The 18753-nt window shown below is 43.8% G+C and overlaps 1 protein-coding gene across 1 annotated transcript; it reads right to left on the reverse strand.

The window, feature by feature from the left end:
- Positions 1-49: 49 nt before the first annotated feature.
- Positions 50-15110, reverse strand: FTH1 (ferritin heavy chain 1). The gene is made up of 4 exons (XM_077460775.1): positions 14902-15110; positions 6153-6299; positions 2407-2532; positions 50-1208 (listed from the first exon to the last, which is right to left on the reverse strand). Exons 1-4 carry the CDS (start codon positions 15001-15003, stop codon positions 1050-1052), a joined length of 534 nt encoding a protein of 177 aa, XP_077316901.1. The 5' UTR covers positions 15004-15110; the 3' UTR covers positions 50-1049.
- Between the last annotated feature and the right edge of the window lie 3643 nt (positions 15111-18753).

The following is an 18753-nucleotide window of genomic DNA, read 5'->3' on the forward strand; positions in this document are numbered from 1 at the left end:
AGAAAATGCGTCAGATTGGAGATGCACGGCAAGAAACTTGAAACTGAAGTCTTTGCAAATATCTTGTTTATTAGCTTTAATAAAAAAAATGGTCTTAGCATAGCAGCATGCAAAACAGACTATTCATCCAAGGACTTCTTGACCAAACTCAGATACCAATAAGTTAGCCACCAATTAATCTTTGAAAGTGTTAAAGTATGGTCCACGCAGCTGTTCTGCCAGTAGAGTTGTAATGTCCCCAATTAAATCAAAACTAGCCTTGCATGTCTAAATTAGACAATGTGCAAAGTTGTACACAATTCCTTCCACATACGTACTTCCATAAGAAAAATTAGCATGGCCCAAAAATGTATCTGCTGAAGTTAATTCAGGTTTGTCAAAATGCCATAAAAACCTGTGTTCAATCATCCACACAAGATTTACATCTTGTTATAACTTGTCATGTCCTTTAAAAAAAAGGGCTCTGTTGTAGCTTCTGTATACACTATCTAGGGGAATCTGTCTAAGTGTTGATATTGTACACAATTTCAGATAAAAAAAGAAAAAAAGAAAAAAAAAAAAGCCGCCTTCAGTCAGGGCTGACCATTTTCTGAGGGCAGATATTTATATACATTTAATAAAGCAGGACTGACAGAATTTGTGTTTAGCCAAGCACAACTGAGTTGTATCCTACAGCACAGAAAGTTTAGTCCCCATTATACCCTAAACATTTTCTGCAAGAAACAGAAAAACCCTAAGAAACGAATACAGAATCCAAGTATATAAACTAAGGCTGGAACCATTTTAGGCCTATGTCAATGGAAGGACATGTCCCCTTGCTTCAAAAAGTCTATCAAATCCATGAGTCAGCTTACCTCCCAACCCTTACATGTACAGACTCATTATGTAGTGTACACTTATGTATGCATCTCTAGATTAAAGTTAATCATACAGACATCATGACCACTACAGGACACCTTGTACAGTTTTATTAGTGTCAAAAATATAGCAGAGAAACAAATAAAGATGTCAAACAGAACAGATAAAGATGGCAGGAAGCAGGACAAAGCTCAGTCATGGGACTCCCCTAGTGTGTGTTTGTCGAAGAGGTATTCAGCCATGCCACTTTGTGGGGCTCCCATCTTGCGCAGGTTGGTCACATGATCACCAAGCTCCTTGATGGATTTTACTTGCTCATCCAAGTAATGGGTTTCCAAGAAGTCACAAAGCTGCAGGGCAGAAAACAATCACGTTTTATTAAAAAACATTGATACTTAAGGGCACTTTCACACTGGGGTGGGGGTAAAGTGCCACTTTACCATCATATTTGGCTGATAGTGGGGGGCACTTTTAACCCCCACTAGCGGCCAAAAAAGGGTTAAAACTGCCCACAAAGCTGCAGCAGTGCTTTGCTGGCGGTATAGCCATGCTGCCCCATTGATGTCAGTGGAGGAGTGCAGCCTGCCAGCACACCACAGAAGTGGCTTTCATGGCGCTTTGCAGGTGCCATTTTCAGTGCTGTAGCACCTGCAAAGCGCCCCAGTGTGAAAGGGGTACAAGAACTGAAAGGGAGAAGTTTAACAGTGGACTCCCTGAAGCTCTCCTTAAAGTGCCATGAGCTTACTTCCTACTTAAAATGTTTGTAGCAAGCACTGTCAAGGGCAATGTAGCAAACTCAAAAGCCTGAAAGCAAACAGTTTCAGCTCCTGGGACTAGTACTAAACCCCAGTAGTTCTGGCCTCCACACTAGCCCAGACCTGCCAGAGAGTACCTGTGCCATTTTAAAACATCTGTATATTGTGTGGTAAAGGTAATGGCACGCAATCTACTTTTCTGGCTATGACAGTGCGGTTTGGAAGATTAGCTTTTACTACAAGCCTAAGCCTACCAAGAACCTTCCCAGCCCTTCTAACTCACCATGTCAAGTGAGTAAAGCAGAAGGGCAAGTAAAGCAAATACTGAATGTTACAATTTGTCGGAGTGGATTGAGATTTGTTTCTTGCCTTTATTAAAAGCATGGGAAAAATCCACACCAAACATTCATACTCATAGGTGGACGCAGCATCAATGCAATATCTGTCCCCTGCCAGCTCCAAGACAGAACTGAGTGAGCAAATACCAATGATTGCTCAGCTCTGTCTGGAGAGAGCTGGTAACCATCAGAAACAGCTGGCACAGCGACTCACTGAGGCTGGTCCAGGCATCTTTTCAGAGCCTGGATGGGCTGTGTGATGGCAGCCAATAGCCTGCAGTCAGCTGAAAACAGGTCACAGAAGCACAGAACAAACTGCACTCCTGTGATCCCTAGAAAAAGTAGGGCCAAATAGCTTTGGCTATACATCTTTAACATGGTTGCAAATTTAGCTACATGCCAATTATGACAGCGAGTCAGGAATTTACACATTCAAACTGAATTTGAGTACTCACATGAGGGTCGTTTCGTTCTGTAGCCAATTTGTGCACATCCAAAAGGGACTGGTTGACACTTTTCTCCAGCTGCAGAGCACACTCAAGAGCCTCCAAACCACTGCCCCACTCATCACGGTCTGGCTTCTACAATTCAGAAATAAAGACCTTTTAGAAAATATTGGTTTAAGCCACTCGTGTCTGCAATTAACAGCTACATCTATAATAAACTAAAGAATTCCTAAAGATTCAGGTAAAGTGCCACATCCATCTAATCAGTTTATTCATTGCAGATTATAAAAACCTGAATGAGTAGAAGTTAAAGTATGTGACAACTAACACATCTTCCATCTTGATCTGCTGTAATAAGTCTAGAAAGCAGTTAGCACGTCTTGTAATAGCATGTGTAAAAAGAAAAAAGAAAAAAAAAATCATCTTTTATAGGAACAGAAACATAGCACTTTGTTCCTGAAAGTCCTGCAGTACATAGATTTGACATCCAAAAGGCCAAACCCACCCAAAATGACAATTACTGAATTCACAGCACATACTGGCTGCTGCTCTGTAACTGCACCCACAATACACATTCCAGGTAAAACCCACTGCATGCCATAGACAAATGAACCTAAACATTACATTATCTTGTTGCCAATGGGATAGCTACATATAATCTGAAGTTTCCAGCATAGAGGTTGATGTAAAAAGGATAATTTGATTGTAAACCCTTAAGCATTACACATAAAAACTGCTGTGCAATAGTTTTTGCACAAACCAGCCCAGATCCTCTTGTCAGGTCCCCCACAGCACTCATGGGAAAAAACACACACGTATGTGTACCAGGCTCTTGGGGGGGGGGGGGGGGGATGGAGAGGAGGAAGGAGATAAAAAAAAAAAAAAAAAAAATTAAAAAATAAAGCATAACCTAACCAACTTAATCTACAAAAGAAGTCAGTAGAACAGGCAGCTAGCATCATTCCAGCAATGCAATTGTTGGTCTCCCAAACCACATGACACCAAAAGCCCTGAAGTGTACAGCTTCCCCCATTTGTGCAATACTGTATGCATGAGGCATACATTACTATTCAAAAAAAGCGGATTTCTTTAGAATGCACAGCTCTTGTTTACACTTGTGTGCAGAGGCACATTACAATAGGCTGCATTTTTTTGGAGGAAAAACAAAACACTGTACTGAGCTTTCAAGCTGCTGTGTGCAAGAGGCCTTACAGTTTGTAGTTTTCCTTAAAGCAGCACATATATGACCCTTCATTTGCAATGTCAGATTCCTGGAGCCAAAACAAAAAAAAAAAAATTGTCAGAAGAGCACAAGTTGGCACGCTCCTGTAAATCCAGCCTGCTAGTTATCACTGGTGTATGACAAACAGCCAATGTCTAGACAAACCACCCATTTTGAGCAACATTGCACAGCACTTTAATTACAGTGTTGCAGACAACATTTAGTCAGTCACCTACATGTACTTAAAGTCCATAATTCAGGCTTACAAGGTAGCATTTTTAGCCATATGCTCACTTGTTGCATAATGTTTACTGCAACATTTGATTACACAGCAAACTCATTTGAGTCAAGTTAGATTGTCAAGTGTGGGCTTATTTACACTTGCTTCAAAACAAGGCTTTTAACAGCCTGTTAAAGCTCTGAACACGGTTAGGCTCGGTTCACACAGGATGCGGCACGACTTGCAGCGCCGCGACCTCAGCGGCGACTTGCAAAACGACTTCTGTATAGAAGTCAATGCAAGTCGCCCGAAGTCGCCACCAAAGTAGTACAGGAATTTTTATTCTAAGTCAGAGCGACTCGAGTCGCTCCTATTAGAACGGTTCTGTAGTACAGAACGGGGGCGACTTGTCAGGTGGCGAAGTCGCCTGGACAAGTCGCCCCTGTGTGAACCGAGCCCAACTAAATAAAATGGTTAGCTGGCAGTCCTGTTTACACCTTACACGTGTATGTAAAATAAAATAAATACACAATGTAGCTTTAGTGGTGCTTCAAAGTCTATGGCAAAGCTTGCTTAAAGCCCCTCCAAAGCCCCATGGAAGCACCAAGCAAAGAGCAGGTTAAACAGGGCTGCAAACCAACAATTTTATTTATTGACAGTGGCTCTGACTGGTGTTCAGAAAGCTTTAACGAAGTGTGTCTGAAGCCATGTTTTGAAGAAAGTGGAACTTTAGACAAAAGTTAGAGGAAATTGATCACAGCTCCCGTGATGGGAAGCGGCTATCAGTGTCACATGTAGCCCATCCTCCCCCAGTTAGAATCTCTCCCTAGGACACTTAACCCCTGCAGCATCCCCTACTGGTTAACCCCTTCACTGCCAGTCACATTTACACAGTAATCCGTGCATTTTTAATCGCACTGATAGCTGTATATAAAATGGTCCCAAAATAGCGCCAAGTGTCTGATCTGTCATGTTGCAGACACGATAAAACATGCAGATCGCTGCCATTACTAGTAAAAATAAAAATAATTTTTTATTAACCAAAAATATGAGGAATACCTATTGGCCTAAACAGGTAAAATCAGATTTTTTTTGGGGGGGGGGGGGGGGGGGGGGGCACAGATATAGCAAAAAGTAAAATATTGCTTTTCAAAATTGTCGCTTTGTTTATAGTGCAAAATAACTGCAGAGGTGACCCAATACCACCAAAAGAAAGCTCTATTTGTGGGAGGGAAAATAAAATATTTTGTTTGGGAGCCATGCCGCACAATTGTCAGTTAAAGCAACGGAGTGCTGAATCACAATAATAGTCTGGGGCTGAAGTGGTTAAAGGTCAATTTGCAGGGTACCACTTGAGAAGTTAACTTTTTTTGATATTACCTATAATTCAGCAAACAGTTCAGGTCTTTAATTGCTTGCTTTACATACCGTATATACTCGAGTATAGGCCGACCCGAATATAAGCCGAGGCCCCCAATTTACCCCCAAAAAAACTGGCAAACTTATTGACTCGTGTATAAGCCGAGGGTAAGACATGCCTGTCCATCCCTGTGTGTGTGTCCGTCCATCCCTGTGTGTCCGTCCATCCCTGTGTGTCCGTCCATCCATCCCTGTGTGTGTGTGTCTCCATCCATCCATCCATCCCTGTGTGTGTGTGTGTGTGTGTGTGTGTGTGTGTGTGTGTGTGTGTGTGTGTGTGTGTGTGTCCAGCCTACCTGTGTCCTGAGCCTTTGTCCCGAGCCTCCGTCCCGTGCCGAGCCTCCTTGCCTCGCCGCCGTGCCTCGCCGCCATGCCTTGCCTCCGGTCCCGTCCCGTCCCGTCCCGTGCCGTGCCGTCCTGTGCCTTGCCTCCGTCCCGTGCCCTCTTCGTTCGTCGGCGGCCATTGTAAAATTCAAAAGCTGCGCCGCCGCCTTCGCCTGTGATAGGCGGAACACTGAATTTCCCAGCAGCCTGTGTTCCGCCTATCACAGACGTCGTATCATCCTCGTCCGTAGTACGAGGATGATACGAAGTCCGTGATAGGCGGAACACAGGCTGCTGGGAAATTCAGTGTTCCGCCTATCACAGGCGAAGGGGGAGCCGGAGGCGCGGCTTTTGAATCAGAATGGCCGCTGTCTGTCTGCTCGACACGCTGATCGAGCGGGCAGACAGCGATGACTCGAGTATAAGCCGAGGGGGGCACTTTCAGCCTCAAAAAAGAGGCTGAAAATCTCGGCTTATACTCGAGTATATACGGTATATGGATTGGTTTCTGGTTGAACACAGCATAGTGGAGCAGTTGAAAGACTTGCCAAACTTTAAAAGCCTTCTCACCTTCACATCCTGCAAAAATATCCTTCCTCCACGTTGGTTCTGCATCTTCATAAGTTTCTCTGCATGCTCACGTTCTTCATGGGATTGGTGCAGAAAATATTTTGCAAAGTTCCTCAATGCCACATCGTCACGATCAAAGTAATAAGACTGGAGGAAACAGACAAATAGAGGACAAATGAGTCATGCATGTCAGTCTAGCACACAACCAGAGGTAGTAGTGTATAATTACACCAATCATGCATCTAAAACTGGCCACATAATTAACAAAATTCAGCAGGGATCAGTGTGCATCTGTCCCCATTTGATAGGCAAATCAGTGAATCTACAGCTGCCAAATGGGCAAGTTGGAAAATTGTCGTCAGCAGCTGCAGACCAGTATTGGCAGTCAGAATACGTGACAATATGGGGGGGGGGGGGGGGATGGTTGGATCGCTCCATTGAATTTGTGTTCCCTCTGGGGGGAGGGGGGGGAAACTAAAAAAAAAAGTGTAAACAGATGCTGCCACAACCAGCAATATACACCTGCACACACAGGCACCCCAGGAGACCTGAAACCTACCCCAATCCATTCCTGTGACCACACTGTCAGGCACCAGCCTACCTCTCATACCTCATTAAGAAAGGTTACCAAGTATTCTGTATGTATGCCATTTTCAACCAAGCACTTTCAGGATTTATATTTGGCCATAGTAGAACATTGTCAGAAGTCAGACATGGCAGCCTCAAGTCTTCGCACAGTACAATTTGATAATCTTGGATGACCAAGCATGCTTGTTATGCACACCCCTTTTTCAAAGCCTGGTAATTACAGGAGGCTCTCCCAATACCACCATACCTTTGCTACCCAAGCACAGCCTGCTGTGCAGTTCTAAACATTACTTTGATCTATATTAACGTACATTCAAGGTGTGGGAATTGCAAAATAATCACTGATGGAAGCAGCACTGATCCCAGCTGCAGCTGTCCCCTGCTGCTTCCAAGACTGAGAACTGAGTGATCAAACACTGATTGCTCAGCCAAGTCTTCAGCCTGCACAGAGCTGGTGACTGTCATTTACCAGCTCTGTGTGCTTTGCCCCTCCAGTGCTCCCTGTGCTGAGGGAGCAGCTGACTAAGGCTCTCAGCAGCTCACTGAAAGGCTGAGCAGGCCAAGTCCAGGGTTATAGGTGGATCCTGATCATATGGTCAGGATCTTTTCAGAGCCTGCACTGGCATCAGCTGACAAACTTTAGCCAAACTTAAAGCGGAGGTCCACCCTAAAGTGGAGCTTCTGCTCATTGTAACCCCCCCCTCCCGCGCCACAATTGGCACCTTTCAGGGGGGAGGGGGGTGCAGGTACCTGTACAGTACAGGTATCTGCACCCACTTCCGGCGTAGATTCTGCAGAAGGTACGCCCCTTTCTGCAGGGAAACACGGATCCCAGAGACAGTGGGGACCATACTTATTGCGCAGCGCGACTCGTGCATGCGCAGTAGGGAACCGGGAAATTAAGCCGCAAGGCTCCACTTCCTCATTCCCATACCCAAGATGGCAGCAGCACCCGAGAGACGATCAAGAGATCGGCTTCGGGTGCCGACATCGCGGGCGCGCTGGGCGGGTAAGTGTCATTTTAAAAGTCAGCAGCTGCAGTATTTGTAGCTGCTGGCATTTTAAAAAAAAAAAGCGGACTCCCGCTTTAAAAACCCATGATGTAGGAAAGGGCCCAGACTTTATACTGCTTCAATCACAATATAGCAAATGATGAAATCCATCTTGGCCATTAGACAGCCCTCTCCCGCAGAATTATTAAGGCCCAATGCACATAGACACATTAAGCCTCAGTCAGGGTGGATTTGATAAAACAAAAAACACAATTTTTAAAGAGCAATTGTCATCTGTCCTGCAGCAGCTCAGATAGTGCATGTGGTTTTATTAAGGGAAAATTTCAAACAAAATTCTTTCATTCACCAAATGTACAAAGATTTTTCACTTGAATATTCTCATCTGAAAATTGATCCGTGGGGCCAGCATAAGGCTTGGTACACACCTATGCAGTTTTTGCCGTTGATCTGTTTCTGTACTGCTTTTTGCTGTGCGTTTTGATTTTTGTGCACATGATTTTACTGCAATTAGCATTTTTTTGGGCAGATTAAAAAACAAATTGCTGCAAAAACACATTGCATTCTTTTCTGCAGCTTCTCCATTGAAGTATATTGAACCAAAAAATAAAATAGCACAGATATGTTATGAACATGTCCCATAGGAAACCATGTAAATCAACTGTAGTGAGTTTCTGCAAAAAGCAACAGATGTGAACCAGGCCCAAGATGTGTAGTAACAATGGGGTTAAAAAGACTAAAATTAGCCCTTTATAGTACAAAAAAGCAGATATCACTACTGGAAGGGGTTAATTTTTTTCACTGTAGAACAGTCAAAGTAATATTTACAGTAGTGATTATATTTTTGTACTATAAAGGGCTCATTTTTTTTAACCCTCTTATGTTACTGGCCGATTAAGTGATTATGAAAATAGTAATCGATTAATTTCATAATTGATTAGTTGTTTCAGCCCTAATGATCTTTGACCAGTATTTAGGCTTACCAGTCAATGCAAGGGATGTTCTAACATGAACTGGAAACCTTTCATGAGAAAAAAAAAAAAAACAGTTTGCCTTTACTATGCACGACTTCTGCTCCCAAGCAGCTTTGGGTAAAATGTGTCTTAAAGCAATTACAAAATCTTGACATGCTCTGTTGCTATGGATTTGCACAGAGCAGCCCAGATCCCCCTCAACTCCCTCCTGTTCAGTGCCCACACAGCAAGCAGCTTACTATGGGGCACTGGAACCAAGTCACAGCTCCCTGGGTCCAGACATGGAACCCCCAATCCAGCCCACTCTCCCGATTGGCCAACTGACTTTGACAGCAGCAGCCGGAGCCAATAGCACCACTGCAGTGTCTCAGGCAATCAGTAAGGCAAATTTCAGATGGCTGAGACGTGTGAAAAAAATAAAGAATAAAACACTGGACAGAGGGACCGCCAGTTAGTGTTAGGGGGCTGATGCACACAGGTACTTTATTTCCTAGAATGCATTAAGATTTTAAAAAGCCTCTTGCCTTCACAACCCCTTTAAATACCCCAAAGGAAAGAAGTCAGCTGTCACAATGCAGTCACTTTAGCAACACCAGATATCTGTACATACAGATCTTGTATGAAAATGGCACCATTTAGTTGTGTAATGTTTTAGGGCATGGGTGCTCAACCAGTTGCAGAACTACATGCCACAGGAGACATTGAAAGCAGCTGACAGTTACAAGCATGAATCCCAAAGGCAGGCATGACGGCACTTGTAGTTCTGCAACAGTTGGAGGGGGCACAGGTTGAGCAGCCATGTTTTAGGGAATTATATACAAGTGAAAATTATGGTGTCAAAAAAATATTTTATATCAATATTCCCAAAAATGATCAGCTAGAGAGCACATTTAGTGCAGAGCAGCATCTGTCCGTGCAGCCACTGCATCCCAATTGACAATAGGACTGCCTGCATGGTGATGCAAGAAACACCTGTTAATGCCCGTGCAGGTAAACAGATCCCCTTGGATGTAAGGAAGAAAAAAAAAATAAATAAAAAAAAAAAAAAAAAAGTTAAGCTGCACTGACAGGTACACACACACACACACACACACACATTACATAAACAAAGTATTAACTGAACTGAAGTATATGTAAATATGCACTCGACAGCTGCTCACGTTTCCATTCTAGTGACCTTTCAGCCTGACATCCTAAAACCAACAGTTAGGCTCGGTTCACACAGGACGCGGCACGACTTGCAGCGCCGCGACCTCAGCGGCGACTTGCAAAACGACTTCTGTATAGAAGTCAATGCAAGTCGCCGCCAAAGTAGTACAGGAACCTTTTTTCTAAGTCGGAGCGACTCGAGTCGCTCCTATTAGAACGGTTCCGTAGTACAGAACGGGGGCGACTTGTCAGGCGGCGAAGTCGCCTGGACAAGTCGCCCCTGTGTGAACCGAGCCTTAACCTTTTTACCACTCAAATGTTTACACCAAATATTTGCCCAAGTATAGAGATTAATATTTAGCGTGAAACCAGTCTGACTTTTGAATGCCCAGGCATTAAAAAAAAAAAAAAAAAAAAAAAAAAAAAAAAAAAAAACACACCCCACACTGCTCAGTTATTGCAGGGGATATCTAAATCTGCCAGTAAGGATTCCAACATGTATTTAAGAGTTCAAACTTGTGTAAATATTTCTAATATAAGCCTTTCAAGCAAGACCATGCTGTTATACACTTGCTCACAGTGTTTGCAAGCATTCGGTGCTTCATTATGCCCACCAGAGGGCTCTGCAATGAGCAGATATTGCCATCCATGTATCCCACGTGGTAGTTGGACCCACCCATCACATACATAAACCTTCTTAGAGGTCAGAGCGTCTTTGTCAGAATCTGCCACGAGGCAGTAAGCATAGTGTAATGGATATTATAAACCGCTCAATGCCAAAATCTTGTCAAAAGCAGGCTGCTTTTGTATTTAATCCTGTGTATGATGGACAATAAGCAATGGACTTGGCCACACTTGATACCTATTCTCATTCCCCATTTGGGAGGGCAGCTTAGAATCTTTAAGCAACAAAAGGTCCACATTTTTAGAAATTTAGAAATGAAGGCAGACTGGGGTGTCTACATTTTCCTACAAGGGCACTTCACTTGTGGGCAATAGCCAATGCCATTTGTCTGCCATATACAAGTCCCGGAGGCCCTGTACACCTTGGGCCTTGTATCACTGATGTAAGCCACCCTGAGGTCTAATGCTGACTTCACCATTACACATCACTTTCTCTAGGTGTTTGCAAACATGGAAGCTATAGTTACAAGTAGCTGAAAGTCATATCAAGTTCATCAAACTGCCTCCTTGAAGCAAAGAATTTTTTTTATAGCCTACTGGATGTATTCAATTATGAAACACCCCTCATCTAATCAGGTTCCTTAAATGCCTGGTTGACCAAGATATCAAAACAGGCCTCATAATACATCATGCGACTAGGAGATAAGACTTGTTTACTTTGGGAACAAGGTGCAACATTTGGCTGTGATCATGAACTCACATGTACAGTATGTGCACACCATGCTCCCCAGAGGAGAGTGCTTATTGGTGTAGAGATGTCAGTGGTAAACAATTTGCTTCAATAGCAAAAATATTCAGACCCCTCAGAGGCAGAATCAATGTGAAAGACATTTCATGATTTTCTATAGGGATACAGTTACACTGGAAATCAACATCTGTCTAGAAGCTGTAATTAAAGTCTACTAAACCAAAAAAACAGCTTGGCAAGCTATAACCTTACTGTTTGCATCTTGTGAGCAATGACATGCGTTTAGTGGTATGCATTGACGTTTCCCCTCCAAGCAGGAGACTACTTTATCACATGCTGCAGCACATTGCACTACAGCAAATGCAGCATGTTGCATTCTCACCAAGCATGCACCAGCTTAATGCAGTGGGGGCATTGGAAACAATTTCTTATTATGTTGAGCCTGTGTTAATGCATATGGTATGAACAGATCTATAAAAAAGCCTGTCAAACCTCAGCACAAAGGGGAAGATAATAAACTGGTGACAATAAGGCCCCCCCCCCCCCCTTTCACACCAAGGACAGATTTGAAATCATGCAAGTTCCACTGAAAGACATCTCTGCAGATTCATGCATAGATGCCCAGGGACAGTCACCAAAAAGTAGTGAAAATTTTTTTTGGGGAATCTGCGAGATGCTGCAAAGTCAGCATTACACTTTTTTTGAACGGTGCTGTTGCCAAAAATGGGCTCTGATTCAACATGTCAAATTGGCCTGATGTGAATCATGGGAAGTTTACTTTATTGAATAACCAGGTATCTAAAGCAGTGCTTCTCAACTCCAGTCCTCAAGGCAACCCCCCCCCCCCCAGTAATTGCCACAGCCATTTCATCTGAGGGAACTCCCAAAAACCAGACCTGTTGGGGCACCTCGAGGACTGGAGCTGAGAAATACTGATCTAAAGAACACACCGACATGCTTGCCCACTCAGATACAGTACTACTAACCCTCTGACAAAATCCTAGTACACGTGGGCCAAATGTCAGGTGGCATTGGCTGATGCAAAAGAAACCAGCTGACATTTGGCCCTTAAGAAGCCAGCTTCTGTAGATGGGACATAACCAAAAAAAGGGTTGACCAATCACTACCCAATCAGTGCTCTCAGCCATTGGCTGAGCAGAGAGTTCTGGTGGGGGGCATCCCTTTGTCAGATCACAATAGCATAGTAGGGGGAAGTTGCTGTACCAACACCTCTGAGCTGTCTGTTTTTCGTTCAGCCCTGCTGGGTTGAAGAAACTACTACTAGCGCACAGGAGGCTTTAGAAGCTGGTTAGCATAGAACTAGCTGTAGAAATTCCACCTGGATTGTAAAGCTAGCAAAGAGATTACAATCTCTTGTCCTACCTGACTGAATCTAAAATAAGGATTGTTGAAGGCCATCTTACAACATTCTTGAGGAATGCAAGGATCATACAATTAGATGAGGAATCCAAAGAGGATTTCACAATAAAATGACAGCTGTGGTCATCCTAAGGGCCAGGCAAGTTGGTAACCAACAACGCTACATAGAAGTATGAAAAAAAAAAAAAAAAAAGCACCAAATTTTAGGAAACAAGTCTTGCAGTGGTGCTTCCCTAGCACTCAAGGCTCATTATTCCAAGGAGGCTGGTGCCCTCTACCCCTCAGATGCTCCCACGATGTGGGTGCGCCCTCACTTACAATGCAGGACCTCCTATGCTCCATTATACAAGATCAGAGCAACTGACAGCATCAGGGGACAGCTGGGAGAAGGATTGCAGGGCATGGATTCAGGCAACTATAGGTACTTTAGGTTCTCCATAGGCAAGAGCAGCCCCATTGCAAGGGTCTTTGTCACTTAGAGCTCAGGTATGGGGTAGAACATGAGCTGTAAGGTTTCTTTTATTCCAGAAGGTGACCTACAACCTGTGCGGCTGATTTCAAAAGGCCCTTTCAAGTACAATGCAGGACCAAGTCCCAAATTGTATGCAAAAATGCTGACGGCCCACCCACAACCTTGATCAGATTGCCAGGAGAGCAAGGAGCATGGCAATTACAGCTTTACCCCTGAGCTTTAGAGTAGTAAAGTCAAACCTTTTTGGGCCACATTTCTCTTGTGGGTCACAGGGGTGTACCTTTACTGTGACAGATTCAGCTGATTGCCCAATATCAACTGAAGGAGCAGACCCACCACAGGCTCGGAAAGGATCCACCTGGCAGCCTGATTGACAGGCGGCACCACCAAGATCCCGAGCCAGCTGCACTCACCCCCACTCTCCTGCTTGGCACTCTGAGCACTGAAAAGATACAAAGCTGAAAGCAGTGACCGCCAGTTGCCAACTCTCACAGACCAACTGAGCGATCAGCAGTCAATACAATTTTCAGTCTTAGGGGCAGCTGCATCACAAATGCTGCAGAATAGAGAGGAGCATGTCTTTTTTTACCCCCAAGCTTTGCCTTTAACCTCTTCACATTGGCCACACAACTGCGTCTGCAACCCTGTGTAAACCACAATGCTTACACAATGCTTGCACGCCCAAGCACACCAGCCAGCAGTTACCAGAAAGCTTCAGGTGCATACTAGCAATTGGGAGATATCTGATAATGTGACAGCCAGTGGTTACATGATCCCAATGCCCAGTCACATCTAGAACCCATAAATGGCCAGAAGGAAGGGGTTAAGTGGAAGGTCAGGCTATAAGACACTACATTAAATGCAGCCTCCCCACTGCATACAATTTAGCATAAAAACACATGTGAAACACCATTCTTACCTCATTTTTCTATGTGGACACATGACTGCAGAGCGCCATCTGTGTGCTGTGCAGCTGATGGGAGAGATCACCCCCCCCCCTCCACCCCCCCAGGACCTTGGCCAGTAGGAATCAATACAGGACATCAGTGCTTTATGGTAGTCTGTCCACCAAGAGTGCTTTGCAGTCAAATGACAACATAGCAAAAATTAGGCAAAAAAACATTTTGATTATGCTATAGTGTAGGGTGGGGGGGGGTTCATTTGGAAGGTGGGTAACGTTAACCCAAACATCCACTTTAATCCTTGCAGGCAAGCCCCACAACAAGGGGGGGTTACACCCAAAAATTCAGCCTTAAAGCCAGTGTCACTTTAACATACTACAGTATTGCACACAGCAGGCATGATCCTCCTTATCTGGGCTCCCCCCCCCCCCCATCCTATGTGCCACCATATAAATCCACTTCCTATAAAGGGGGCGCTCTCCCAAGCTGGGCTGCATGCATCTATAGACAGATCTGTCCCCTCAAAAGGATTTGATTGGCAACAGCTGGAGCCAAGCTCCATGCAGAGAGAGCTCTGCTGCAGATACACACAGTGCTGGACTAGGATTCAGGTAAAGGGAGGGGGGACATTCAACCGCCTGGACTACAGGGAATGCATTAAACATCATGTCCTCTACACAACCACTTTAATAGCCCCACCCGCCATGCAGTGTAAATAATTGACTCGTGCCATGTGACAGGAGGCCTCCTACATACCCCACGAGGCTGCTGTCACTGATCACTGCACACAGCATCCCCCCTCCCCCAAGGGCTGCACTACAGCTGCTGTGGAACTACAAGTCTCAGAACGCCCCCTCCTGGGAGAAGTCAGCCATGACGCGCCCCTGGCACACAATACTAACCATAGAGAGGTACACGTAGGAGGCGTACAGCTCCAGGTTGACCTGTCTGTTGAGGGCGGCCTCGCAGTCCTGGTGGAAATTCTGGCGAACCTGGGAGTTCATGGCGTCCAATGGCGGGTTCCGTTCAATCACTGTTGAAGCGCCAACCCAATTATCTTTATAGCGAAGGAGCAGTCTGACTCAGCGGTTCTTTGCCTTCCCCTTATATTACAGGGCGGTCCCGCCCCCTAGCGCGGCAGTAGTCCGCCCAATGGCAGTGAACTGAATGTGAGGGTGGGAGCGGGCAGCCATGTTTGTTAAGGGGAAAAAAATGTGTTGTCGCATTGTGTAATATTACCGTAAAACATTTTAGCAATAGACTAAAGAGAAGGATAGGCTTGTTAGCCTAAAGGCAATTTTTTGAAGCATAGAGTCCTCTAGTTGGCGATACCAGAAGTTTAAGACAAATTGTTCTGCAAGGCTGCCAGTATCAAAGATGAAGTGGCCAAGTTACAGTCACGTGGTCATGGCTTACAAAACAAACATGTTGTTGTAATACTGAAAAGCACGCTGGAGAGAGTCACTGCATTATTTCATTACATAAAAAATGACTGCTTTCCTAATGATAGAGTAAACATGTTTTCATTATTACAGTTCTACCAACCAGCCACCTTACCTACATTTCAGACATGTAATTTATTCATGGTTAGACTACATACACACGGGGAGTTTTGCCCAGGTGCGCCAAATCCTGGCATTTTCATGCACTCAGGAGGCACATGTGCAGCATCCAGACCTCCATTCCAGGTATATGTGTCTGGACCCATACAGCCTTAAGGGTACGTTCACACTGAATGTGGGTTTGAAATCATGCAAGTTCTGCTGAACTCGCACAATTTTAAACCCGCACTTCAGTGCGAGTTCGGGGGGCGATTTGAAAGACATCTGTGGGGGGTCCATGCACAGACGTCTATTGAAATTGCCCCGAAGTTGTCAAAAGTAGTGCAGGAACTGCTTTTGCAGATAGGTGTGGTGTCGCAAAGTTAGCATCGCACCAATTGGGACAGTGCCATTGCCGGCAATAGGCTGCGATTTGGCATGCAGTTTGACATGGTAAATCGCGTGTCAAATTGTGCCGATGTGAGTTACAGCTAGTTTTTTTACAAAAAAAAACACCCCCACAATGGTCACAACTAATTCAATACATTATCAAATTAGTAATAAATGTAGGTTTTTTAATTCCTTTTCTATTTTAAAAACTCACTGTGCTCTCCTCAGCGAGACCACTCCTATCTTCAGTGTGGGCAACTGAAGCACACTCTTTGCTCTTGCCGGGATACGGTGCTGCTGGTTACCCAGCATGCACCTCCTGATCTTGCGCATATCGTACAAAGGGAGGCGCACTCATTGTGTTGCAGGTTGCCTGGCATTGCGTCATTTACGGTTTGGAAATACCATGATGCTACAAGCGGAGGATGCCTATTGACTTCTGGGATTGATGACACTCATATCCCAGGAGCCAATGGGCAAGCAGAAATTATGTTCCTCACTGCAGCGAGGTAGACTGGGAGAGGAAGGTTCTGCTTGACATATAAGGTAAACAATCCAAAAGTTAGTATTTTATATGATTTTTTTAAACAGCTGCTGTTTTGATTCTTTTTAAATATTGTGTCATATTTTTTTATAGATATTGCATTTCTCCTACTGCTGATATGTTTGAGAACTGAACTGGCGCTGAGTGGGTGTTACATTTGCGCCTCTTATACTCCTTTGCTGTATAAGGTAAACAAGTTTAGGAAAAAAAATAAAAAATCCAATGAGTCATTTAGATGTGATCACGAACGCAGGAGAGCAAACTTTAAAAAGTGGACAGAACTCCTCTTGCCTACTGGGGTAATTTTTTTTCTAATTTTTTGCATACATGTTGCCATCAGCATTTTTTGATAGAAACGAGCATAACCCTCCAAAAAAGTATATAATTTCTGAGAGCAGAGGCCCCCGAGAATAAAATGATGGTAGATTTTTTTTATGACACACAATATTTGCAAAGTTATTTATCAAATGCATATTTAAAAAAAAATAATAATAATTTTAGTACAGACCCACACAATATAATACCTGATTTTTTGGTAAAATATAAAAAAGATGGGGTAGCATTAAGTAAATAGTTACCAAACATGTCAAGTCTTAAAATTGTGTACACCTATGGAATTGCAAAAAATGTTGGTACCCAAAATTCTCTATAGATGACACTTTAACCACTTTAGGACCACCCGCCCGCATTGTACTGCGGACGGGTGGCTTCTACAGGTGCAGCGATGTTCACTTTCACACATTCTCTTACCCGAACTCTCTCTCAATCCAGCAATGTCTCATTGCATTGTCTCCCGTTCCCTGATTCCTCATTGGCTGAGGCAACAGAGGGAGCCATTGGCTCCTGCAACTGTCAATCACAGCCCGTGAGCCAATAAGGCAGGCCCGAACCACGGCTGTATGTGTCTCATGGGTGCATAGAGCGTGGCTCAGCAGTGAGCACACACCAGTGCCCCCAGAGCATGCACTACGCTATAGAGGGCACTGGCTGAAGAGGGGGTGCCAGGAGCATGAGCGAGGCAAGGGTCCTGAAAATAGGAGAATCGGGGCTGCTCTGTTTTTTTGACTAAAATTAGCCTTTATTGTGACTTTAACCCCTTGATTACCCCAAGCTGTGGCTTTGGCAGTGTCATTAGTGCAGTGACAGTGTATATTATTATCACTTTATTAGTGTCACTGGTGATGTCAGCATTAGTTAGTCAGTTCCCACCCAGTGTCTGTTAGTGTCAGATTGGTCGCCACACTATCACAGTCCCACTATAAGTCGCTGATCACTGCTATTACTAGTATAAAAAATAAAATAATTCAAATGTCATAGTTTGTAGACTCTATAACATAAACACAAAAAATGTTATAAATATAATTTGCATACAGTGTTGCATGACCGTGCATTTACCAGTTAAAATAGCACAGTGCTAAATAGCAAAAAATGACCTGGTCATGAAGGGAGTAAAACCCTTACAGTTTATGAGTTTAGTTAACCATGAACTATGGACCTAGAATTATTGCCGTCACTCCAATGTTCATGAAGATACTTTGTATGTGTGGCGCAATTTAAGTTTACATACAAGTGCTCACCCGATGCTGTGCTGTTTATATGAGGTGTGAGCAGAGATGATTGGGGTGCTTTACATTTTTTTTTATTATTATTTTTATTTATTTCATACAATTCTTTTTTTTTTTACTTTGTGATAGCATGGGCAGTGACAGATACTCTTTATGGGTCTATTCTGACTCTGATTGTTGTGAAGCGATCTATCCCTTGTGAGACCTCTATGCTTGGCCTGTATAAGCAGATATAATCACTGAGGACAATCGTCATCAGATAGCTTGAACTCACCAATACCGAATTCCATCCACAGATGCTTTATAATGATCATCAGATTACAGCAGATGACAGAATACAAACAGATAACAGGTTATGGTATTGTGCGGCCAAAAGATGATATTGTCTGTAGCTTGCAATGTAGAATACATGTGCTCTGCTACATGATGCTTGTTACTTAATTGATGACACAGGAAGTACAAAACACAGGAAGAACAGTGGAGCATTAAGACAAAGGAAGTATGTCATAACATAATGGAAAAAATAAGCTTGAGAACACAAGTGCATTACTACAAAAGGTCACTAGATGGCAGCATGTGAACTAAATATAAACGTCCATAGAAAAATGGCTAGGAAAACAATAAATATATTTAAATTCTATGCCCTGTTGGGGCAGCACCCTAACCCTCCAGTCCAACTTTTCAAACACAGATCGCTACACGAGCCGAGGAATT

This window comes from Lithobates pipiens, unplaced genomic scaffold (genome assembly GCF_037356315.1).
Source record: "Lithobates pipiens isolate NorthernLeopardFrog02 unplaced genomic scaffold, aLitPip1_a1.2 Scaffold_10, whole genome shotgun sequence".
In the NCBI taxonomy this organism is placed as follows: domain Eukaryota; kingdom Metazoa; phylum Chordata; class Amphibia; order Anura; family Ranidae; genus Lithobates; species Lithobates pipiens.

Excerpts from the sequence above, each read along its gene's own strand:
- FTH1 (XM_077460775.1), bottom strand. The coding sequence starts at position 15,003 with ATGAACTCCCAGGTTCGCCAGAATTTCCACCAGGACTGCGAGGCCGCC. Across the intron at positions 6,300-14,901 it reads CCTACGTGTACCTCTCTATG|TCTTATTACTTTGATCGTGA; the intron begins GTTAGTATTGTG and ends TGTTTCCTCCAG. Across the intron at positions 1,209-2,406 it reads CAGAACGAAACGACCCTCAT|CTTTGTGACTTCTTGGAAAC; the intron begins GTGAGTACTCAA and ends TCTGCCCTGCAG.